Here is a 10,122-nt window from a genome sequence, read left to right as displayed (position 1 = left end):
TTGTCGGGCCAACCAGCTGACCATTGGTGTATATCTTCATCACTCAGTCTCATCACTGACTGGCTGAGTCAGTCATTCCCATGTGTAGGGCCTGGCCGAGCTGTTGTGGTCCAGCAGCCAAGACGAGTGGGAGAGGATTAGATGGATCTGAGATGGATTAAACATCTACAAATTACATTTTAGGCATTGAGCAGACGCTCTGATCCGGCACGACTTACAAAGTGCAAGATGGGAGTAAGTGGTATGAACCCTAGTCAAACACAGGGCCAACAAGACAATCAAAGTGCTAGTAAAGTAACTAGCCAGGCAGGTACCAGCCAGGTAAACTGTCCAAACAACCTATAGCTATCTAAATAACATACTTATCATCTGTGCTCAAACGAATTGAAATAAAATACCGTAAATTTCGGACTATAAGCCGCGACTTTTTTCCCATTTTTCGACCCTGCGGCTTATATAACGGTGCGGCTTATCTATGGATTTTTACGGCCACTAGGGGACCTAAATTAAATTAAACATTAAAACACCCGCGGCTTATAGTCCAGTGCGGCTTATATATGTACAAATCATTCAATTTAGCTGCTGCGGCTTATACTCAGGTGCGGCTTATAGTGCGAAAATTACGGTACATGAGCATATCGTTGCTGTCGGGTGGAAAGCTCATAATTATGTCCAAAAAAGATCTGATTTACGAGCACAAAATGCATCGCAGCTTGTAGATCGGCTATTTTTTTTAAGTAGGGCATCAATTTCCCCAAAAAAAACATACTAAGTTAAAATATGGAGATAAGAGGATTCTGCCCGACAGTAACAAAATATAAACAACATCTCAATGTACATCTGCATAGTAAAACTACTAGCCTCTATGAAAACAGGCAACAAGAAGGAAGGACTGAGGATTGCTTAGAGAGGGGGGGAGGGGGGAGGGGGGATAGGTAGAGTGAGGTAAAGATTAGGAACCAAAAACATTGCATGTGACACATAGAGGACTAGAGAACAATAGATGTTCTGATTAGAGAAGTAGGTCACCTGGAAAACAGAACACGCACGCACTCATGTGCGCACACACACACACACACACTCGCACGCGCACACACACTCTCACTCAATCACTCACTCACTCTCGCATATGCGCTCGCGGATGCACGCACACTTTCTTTTTTCTTTCTTTTTCCTTTATGTATTCATACACACGCACACGCGCACGCACACACACACACACACACACACACACACACACGCACGCACGCACGCACACGCACACGCACACGCACACGCACACGCACACGCACGCACAGTTGCTCACGTACACACAATGTGGCCGACAGACTCTCCTGGCCTTGTCTGAGGTAATCTAGGATCCTGTGTGACTTTAAACAAGACGTGCTCTGCTCAGTGTCCAGCACGGTGCTCAGAACCCAGCCAGGAACACACTTTCCATCAGCAAAGCTTTTTCTGCCTCCAGACGTGGACCTGACAGCACTCCATGCAAGGGTCACAGCCATCAGTGGTGTTTGGATGTCAAAGAAGTCCGTGATCCAAGTTCTGTCGCATGTCAACCGTGCTTCCCTTACCAGGCCCTTTATGCCTAATGTTTGCCTAAAATAGCAGATTTACAAGCTCACAACACGTCACTCTGCGACACGTTGCGAGCTTGTAGATTGGCTATTTTTTGGTGCGCGACACCGGCGCACAACTAAAGCCTGATTTATACTTAGTCGCACACTGGTGTTGCCTGCGGTAAATAGCAGATCTACAAGCACACAACGAATGTGACGCATTGCGAGCTTTGTAGATCTGCTGTTCACTGACCACGACACCGGCACGCAACCAAGTATAAATCAAGCTTCTGTCATTCTCCTATGTGCCAGTGCTGCAGCAAAGCATAAAAGCCAACTCCAAACACCCCCCCAGCATCCATCAATCCATCCATTAACCCATTAAGACCTGGAACTGTGTCATTTTTAGATTTGAGCTAAAAAGCATTATTTGACACTTTGGCTATTCAAAAATAGCAGATATACAAGCTCATAGCGCGGCACCGAGTGCCGCGCTACGAGCTTGTAGATCTGCTATTTTTGAAAAATCGTGAAAATGTGTGCAAATCTTTGAATATATATATTTTTAAAGCGAACATTTTTAACTCAAATCGTTGCTTCTGGGGGGTCCCTGGAACTAAATATTTTGATGGGGGTCCGCGGCCAAATACATATAATTTTGGGGGTCCTTGACATGAAAAAGATTGAGCACCACTGATATAGAAACATACGTTTTTCAGAATACTGTTGAGATTTAGGAGACATGTAGAATCGGCTTCAGGTCTCATTGGGTTAAATTGTCTCTCTCTCTCTCTCCAGGAGGCTGGACCGCATTCGCAGGGAGATGTCGGAGGACTCTGTCACCAGGAGGCCGGCATCGCCGCCGGAGCCCTCTCTCCCCTCCACCCCGCCCCCCTGGGACGAGGAGCCTCCCCCGTCCTACGACACGGTCATGAAAGCCGACGAACAGGCGGCACCCCCGCGGCTCTGACCTCTCGACACTCCCCCCCCCCCCAACGCGGCGAGTGTTGTGTTGTTGTTGTGTTGAGTGTTGTGCGAGTGTCAGTGCCTTTCTGAGTGGCTCTGCGTGGAGCCCCTGAGGCTAATTCATATTCGGGCCGACACGGCCTACCTTACTGACAGCCAAACGTCGCTGTGTAACTACTCTGTGCCTTAATGCTGCCACCCTGAAACTAAACAATCACTGGGGGGGGGAGTGGAGGCAGGGCGCTGCAGACTGAGGACTGTTTTGGACCGAGGCCCAGCCAGCGCCGAGGGAGCTTCGAGCTTGGCCGTCTACGATGGCCGTTATGTTGAGAGTGCTGTGTGTGGCCCCGGGGGGGGGGGGGAGCGGGAGAGGACGCCATCTCTCACCACGGCCTCTGTTTCGCCCTCCTCCCTTCACCGAGGACTCGATCCTTTCCTCGAGATTGGGCGTTGTTGTAACTTACACCGCCGCAGAGTCGAGGGAGTGTTGTCGACGGACTGGCGTCATATCTGCGTGTCGTGGTGACTGCAGAACTCAAAAGGTTGGGAGGGATACGAGATGCTCAAACAGGGCTTTGGAAGCCCCACTGGAACCTGGTTTTATTGTGTGACCTTGACCTACTACTGTGCCTCCGCAGCGGCATCCGTCTTATTAAGACCTGAGGCCGCTTCTAAACATTTTCTAAATCCTAACAGTTTTTCGGAAAAAAATGTAAAAAAAATAATTTTCACGATTTTTCAAAAATAGCAGATCTACAAGCTCGTAGCGCGGCACTCGGTGCCGCGCTATGAGCTTGTATATCTGCTATTTTTGAATAGCCTAAAGAAATCTAAAAGTGACACAGATGCGTTCCAGGTATCAATGGGTTAAAACAACACGTCTTTTTTTTTACGTCCACGACTAGTACGACGTTTTTGTCCGTCCGCGTCTGCATTCTATCCAGTAATAACCTTAAAGCAAGATCTACTGACTAGTGACAGCTTATTCCTGTAAGCAAAAGTGCCTTGTAAAGAGCCCAGAATGTCAACAGCAGTGTTGGGGGAGGAATGTCGACCTGTGTTTCTGTTATGTTATGATGTTTCTATAAACTCCCGTTAATGAATGGCCTTTCCAGCGCTCCACGGGTGGCGCTGATGGATAGTTTGTTTTGAGAGCCAATACCCCCCCCCGCCCCCCACCTGAAGCCAGTCGAAGAGAGATGTTTACTTATCCACAAAAACCTGCGTCTTTTAACTCAGCACTGTGTGTAAACCATGCACCAAAAAAATGCACCTTATCAAAACATTGAGAGAACCAAATGGTTTCGGGAGAGAGAGAGAGAGAGAGAGGGAGAGAAAATAGGGAAGAGGTGGGGCAGAGTTGTGGGTTTTCCTTGCACCAGGGGCAAGGTGACCTATCGTGTGCGCACGCGCACGCACACGCACACACACACACACACACACACACACACACACACACACACACACACACACACACACACACACACACACACACACACACACACACACACACACACACACCCACACACACACACACCTGCAATTCTAGACCCCCCCCTCCCTCCCTCCCTCCCTTTCTCTCTCTCTATCCGCCAGCCCAAGCAGTCTGGAGGCTGTAAAAAGCCACCAGAGTGGAACTCTAACCTGCCTTTCTCCTCCCTCACCTTCATACCCTCACCACAGAACGACAAAAAGGCCCCGCAGAACACCATAATAATACACCAGTGAAGCTTGACACACAGATAGACAGAGAGAGAGAGAGAGAGCTCTGTATTAAGTCAGTCTCTGCTGCTCCAGTGTGTGTGTGTGTGTGAAGCGATATTTTGGTCGATATTTGTTGTAAGCGATGGTCGAGGGGAAGCCGTACCGCTATGGACTGATCGTGGCGGGGATGTGTGTGGTGGCCGTCGGCCTTTTCATAATGACCGAGGAGCGCCCGCACGTCTACGTCACGCTCTGTGCGCTGGGTGTCGTCATGGTGGCCGTCGGGACGACCTGGAGCCTCTGTCAGTGCTATCCAAAGGTAGTTAAAGATGAATGAGTGCGCGTGTGCGTGTGTGTGTGTGTGTGTGTGTGTACGAACTTGTATTACTATACTTGTGATAGTATAGTATGCTATAGTATAGCAGAATTTGAGAAATAGACATTGTGAGGAGCATTTTCCTGGTTCTCGATAGAGATATTTTTATGGTTTTTCTTCGTGGTTAAAAAAAACATTTATAGTGTTAGGCTTACAATTGAGAAAGGATTCAGGTTGATGAGGTATTTACAGGTTAAGTTTAGGAGTTAGCGTTAGAGCTACGCCTCGAAAATAGCAGATCTACAAGCTGCGACGCCTTGTGAGCTTGTAGATCGGCTATTTCCGATGTGCAACACCAGCACACAACCGAGCATAACCCAGGCTTTAGGGTTAAGATGGCAAACAAATAGTATGCATTGCATTTTGTCGATGTCCTCACAAATATAGTAATACTAGTGTGTGTGTGTGTGTGTGTGTGTGTGTGTGTGTGTGTGTGTGTGTGTGTGTGTGTGAGAGAGAGAGTGAGGAGAGAGATTTCAAAAAGAGAAGAGAAGAAATTCGATGTGGTTCTACCATTATGGAGTGATGTAATAGCCAGTGGTTTGCGTGTTGGTTTTGTGTGTGATGTATGTGTGTGTGCGCAGGTCACACTGAACCCTGAAATCCACCAAAAGTGGTTGGAGGACCACTTGCATTATTCAGCAGACGCTACGCAACGAAGGTACCATCGAACACGTCTCACACTCACTCTCTCACACTCTCACTCACTCACTCACTCACTCACTCACTCACACACACACACACACACACACACACACACACACACACACACACACACACACACACACACACACACACACACACACACACACACACACACACACACACACACACACACACACACACACACACACACACACACACACACACACACACACACACACACACACACACACACACACACACACACACACACACACACACACACACAGCACTAATAGCCCAGGGGCGGTGAATGCTTGGGCCCTAATGATTCCCTGTGGTTTTGGCAAGCGTATCTCAGGACATTAGCATGGAGACAGAGGCAGTGTAATATGGGCCAGTCCAGTGTGGTTGGAGGAAGACGATGGCACTAATACACACACTAATGGCCTTATACTGTACATATTTACGAGAAATTAATGATGATGTGTGGAGCAACAGAGGCCCTACTCTGAGGCTGATAAAACATCTTACCAAGATGCATTTTTTTGCATCCCCCCAAAAACCATCTGGGGGAAATTAAGGTGGTGAAAGTTGTGGGCTGACATCATAGCAGTAACTTTATTCAGAGCCCAGGTTCATTCCCAACTGCTGTCATGATCTGTCCTAAATCCTTACACCAGGGCTGTGTACCAAATGTCATTTTGTATTGAAGTTTTCAAATGATGCGTTGAATGTTTGATATTTATGTAATCATTAAAAAATCCTCAATTTGAATAAAGTGATTCATCTGATTAAAATGATTTAGTCTTTTCATTAAACAAACATTATTTAATGTATATAACTCTGGTTTTGTCAACATAATTGACCCTAAGGGCAGTGTATATAGCCTAATCTTTATCTGAAAATGTGCATAATAACCCCATGTGTCAAATGATAAATGTAATGTTCTGTCCTCCTCACCCAAGAACGGGGGCAGGAGAAGCTCCTTGTTGTGAAGAGGTGGAATTGAATGAATGTGAAAAACAGAACAGGCGTTGTGCAGTCCATTGAATAGATGCACAAAAGACCTAAAAGAATGTAAATTAAAAAGAAGCTGGTACAGGGCTTCACAATTTGTCACACAAGAAAAGAAAAGAAAAGAAAAACAATCAAAATAGTGTAATGTAAAAACTACTGACATTTCCAAACCACAAGATAAATCTTTTTAATAAAGTGAAAAGATGTTTCTAACAAAGTATGGTTTCCTGGCTGATAAATCAACTTCAAGCCTCTCACCCATCGCCTTGTCTTAGTTGTTTCTACATAATATAGCTCTTCACTTTGTAGTTGCAATATCCACCCAAAAATGTGAATATCTATTAATTTCCTGAATAATAATAATATCAATCTTTTTCTTTATTTTAATTTCTTTCTTAATTTCTTTCTTTCTTCCTTCCTTCAGTCATGTTGGGACCATGCATGGTATCCATGGAGAAAAGGCAATCAACAGTCTCCTCCCTGAGGCCTTGAAAGATTACAGTCACAGCTGTCCAACTCTACATCTGGTCTGATCTCTGGCAGGCTCCAATCCCAGACAACAAAGAATAACTTTAAGATTAGGACAGCAACTGTTTTCTACTTTTTTATAGCTATTTTATAAAATATTTAACCTTGAGGTGCCATGATGGCTCAAACAGTTGTTCTGACCACATGGATTGTCCTTGAATCCAAGGACCCTTGTTAGCTACGTACAATATATTCCATTAACATGTTCCTGTTTATACTTCTAAAAAAAATATTCAGTACAATAAAATAATTGCTTTTCCCCCAACTGCATTCTTCTGTCACAGCTTGTCAATATGAGATGATAAATTCAGATGGCACTTTAACAATATATACAGAGTAATGAGAGAAAGACTTGTGAGTAAACAGTATATAGAAAGTAGAAACATACAGAGAACCAGCGATAAAGAAAGATGCGCATTTGGTCTGAGTTTCTCAAGTGAATCGAGCACTATACTAGATAGAATGTGCGTAACAGGCGCACCATGCGTGCTTAAAGGGTTAGTTCAGATTTTTTGAGTATTTTCTGTAGGAAATACTTACCATTAATGTAGTGGTTGCAAAGGTATTAATTGATTGCCCGAGTCCCGTGGTCAGAGTTATGGTCCGGTTCTGATGAATATGAAGTAGTTCCGGTAGATTAGTAGATTTGGTGGGGGCCGCTCATTAAAAATAAATTAATAAAAAAAACTAGCGTCATTTGTATTGTTGACCTATTTCTACCATATAGAGCAGGTTTCGTTCAATTTCGACCCCTCTGTCACATGGTACTATTTTTTGTGTCATATATTTTGTGCGTGAGTAGGCTGCCGCGGCGCAGTGATTCTGGACACAAACATTACCACAATGGCTCTATGTGTAAACCTAATAAATGTGCAAAAACTATAAATACACAATTATCCATTTCATTAATTCAACACACAAGCACAAACCCAACACATACTGTAACTTTGGGAATACTCCCAAATGTACAGTTCAGTATTGACAAGACAGGCCTACTTACTGTGTAGGCTACCTATAGCTCATGAAGTCCACATGGCAAGTTTAAACATGATCAAACTGACCTGTGAGGGAATGTAAACAGTGACATACAGCACTGTAAAGCTGTGTATGAATTAGACCACCCACCACAACTGTGAAATATGACTCCACGGCAAAGGCATGCAGAGGTGTTTTTGAATCATTCGATACAAAAGTGGTGCCGTAAGCCCCCCAATACATGGAAAGGAGGTGTCATTCACTGCTGTCTTTCTTCCCTATTTCTCCTTTGTACATAGTGTTTGTATTTGTTGATGACATGTTGATGAATTGAATACATAGGACCACAATTGAAACAAGTCCCCAGGACTTTTTTGTGTTATCCTTTTGTCCTTAATGTCTCCACGTTTACATTTCTGACTAGTAAAGTATTCAATCAATCAAAATACGTCATCAGTCCCCGCATTGAATTATAAGAATACATTTTTACTTTGATTTCTTCTTCTAAATCAGGGTACCCTATATTTCTAAGTGTTGGATCCGCTATTCTGATGGAGAGACTAAAACCCCCTGATCAAATGTAGATCTTATCAACATAATTAGAGCCATGAGTTCATTTGGAAAATTCTGGAGTCCAGTTAAATTGACCTGAAACTTTCCAAGATTGGTTTCAAGAATACATTTTGCCTCTTTAGAACTTATGAGTTGGTCACTCTCTGTTTGTGCGCATTCATGCCTCTGGCCATGAGCAGGACTGTATAGAGGACGACCGGATGATTTCGGATCTAATCCGCCGTCTGCGATGGGACTCGACCCGAATCTGGAACCGAACCTTCAGCTAAGTTCCTCAAGGTGCAACAAGGTAACCTTGAACACCGTTTCATAGGGATGCAAATATCCAAATGATATCTCTGCTGATGGGCAGAAACCAGCTATGTCCAAAATATTAACTTTTCAGGAAATAAAAAAAGAAACAACACAATACTGCCTCATCAAAGTTGGTATGGTGACTTAATACATTATCAGATACTTGAATGTGTCCTTATATTATCATCACTTTATCCAAATACAGCTGAAGTGGTGAGTTAGGAGGTTTTTGACCAGATAGAGATTTAGCAGACAGTAAGCAAGGTAAACACGAGGTAATACATCAAATGCATAGAGACAGTTCGGTGCCTCAGTAATCTAGAATCATAGGTAACCCAATAACCTATCATCAGTCTAGACATTAAAAATATCAAAAAATAAATATGTACATTGAAACTATACAAACTATAGGATACCAGGTCAACAAATGAACCTGGCATCTGTCTAAATAACATGCTATCTAAATTACATTTTAACCATTGCATAAGACTGCATGGTCAAGGCTACGGCAAGTGCTATGGTCTTCAGATTACAACTATAGCCTGACCTTTGATCACGTATTGCTGCATGTTGAAGTTATGTTGAAATTAGGCTGAAGTTAGGTTGATGTTAGGTTGAAGGTAGGTTGATATTAGGTTTGATGTTAGGTTGAAGTTACGTTGATGTTGGTTGAAGGTACATTGAAGTTACGTTAAAGTTAGGTTGATGTGATGTATAGGTTGAAGTTACGTTGAACTTACGTTGATGTTAGGTTGAAGTTACGTTGAAGTTACGTTGAAATTAGGTTGATGTTAGGTTGATGTTAGGTTGAAGTTACGTTGAAGTTAAGTTGATGTTAGGTTGAAGTTACGTTGAAGTTACGTTGATGTTAGGTTGAAGTTACGTTGAAGTTACGTTGAAATGAGGTTGAAATGAGGTTGATGTTAGGTTGAAGTTATGTTGATGTTAGGTTGATGTTAGGTTGAAGTTACGTTGAAGTTAAGTTGATGTTAGGTTGAAGTTACGTTGAAATTAGGTTGATAAAATTACATTTTAACCATTGCATAAGACTGCATGGTCAAGGCTACGGCAAGTGCTATGGTCTTCAGATTACAACTATAGCCTGACCTTTGATCACGTATTGCTGCATGTTGAAGTTATGTTGAAGTTAGGCTGAAGTTAGGTTGATATTAGGTTTGATGTTAGGTTGAAGTTACGTTGATGTTGGTTGAAGGTACATTGAAGTTACGTTAAAGTTAGGTTGATGTGATGTATAGGTTGAAGTTACGTTGAACTTACGTTGATGTTCGGTTGAAGTTACGTTGAAGTTACGTTGAAATTAGGTTGATGTTAGGTTGAAGTTACGTTGAAGTTACGTTGAAGTTAAGTAGATGTTAGGTTGAAGTTACGTTGAAGTTACGTTGATGTTAGGTTGAAGTTACGTTGAAGTGAGGTTGAAATGAGGTTGAAATGAGGTTGATGTTAGGTTGAAGTTATGTTGAAGTT

General features: G+C 43.3%; 2 protein-coding genes across 2 annotated transcripts in view; both read left to right on the top strand.

The window, feature by feature from the left end:
- The window catches only part of LOC308087529 (uncharacterized protein), a 6,074-nt gene extending 2,923 nt beyond the window's left edge, over positions 1 to 3,151 (top strand). The window contains exon 3 of the mRNA XM_080431463.1: positions 2,358 to 3,151. Coding sequence (XP_080287589.1) covers positions 2,358 to 2,529 — 172 coding nt within the window. The 3' untranslated portion in view covers positions 2,530 to 3,151. The remainder of the gene's footprint in view (positions 1 to 2,357) is intronic.
- Positions 3,152 to 4,356: 1,205 nt separating this feature from the next.
- bsnd (barttin CLCNK type accessory subunit beta) lies at positions 4,357 to 6,822 on the top strand. The gene is made up of 3 exons (XM_080431464.1): positions 4,357 to 4,548; positions 5,190 to 5,266; positions 6,692 to 6,822. The coding sequence occupies exons 1-3, from the start codon at positions 4,372 to 4,374 to the stop codon at positions 6,798 to 6,800; spliced, it is 363 nt and encodes a 120-aa protein (XP_080287590.1). The 5' UTR covers positions 4,357 to 4,371; the 3' UTR covers positions 6,801 to 6,822.
- Positions 6,823 to 10,122: the final 3,300 nt, after the last annotated feature.

Source organism: Gymnoscopelus braueri (assembly GCF_963280865.1).
Source record: "Gymnoscopelus braueri genome assembly, chromosome: 6".
Taxonomy (NCBI): Eukaryota; Metazoa; Chordata; class Actinopteri; order Myctophiformes; family Myctophidae; genus Gymnoscopelus; species Gymnoscopelus braueri.
This window is presented reverse-complemented; position numbering and strand designations above follow the sequence as displayed.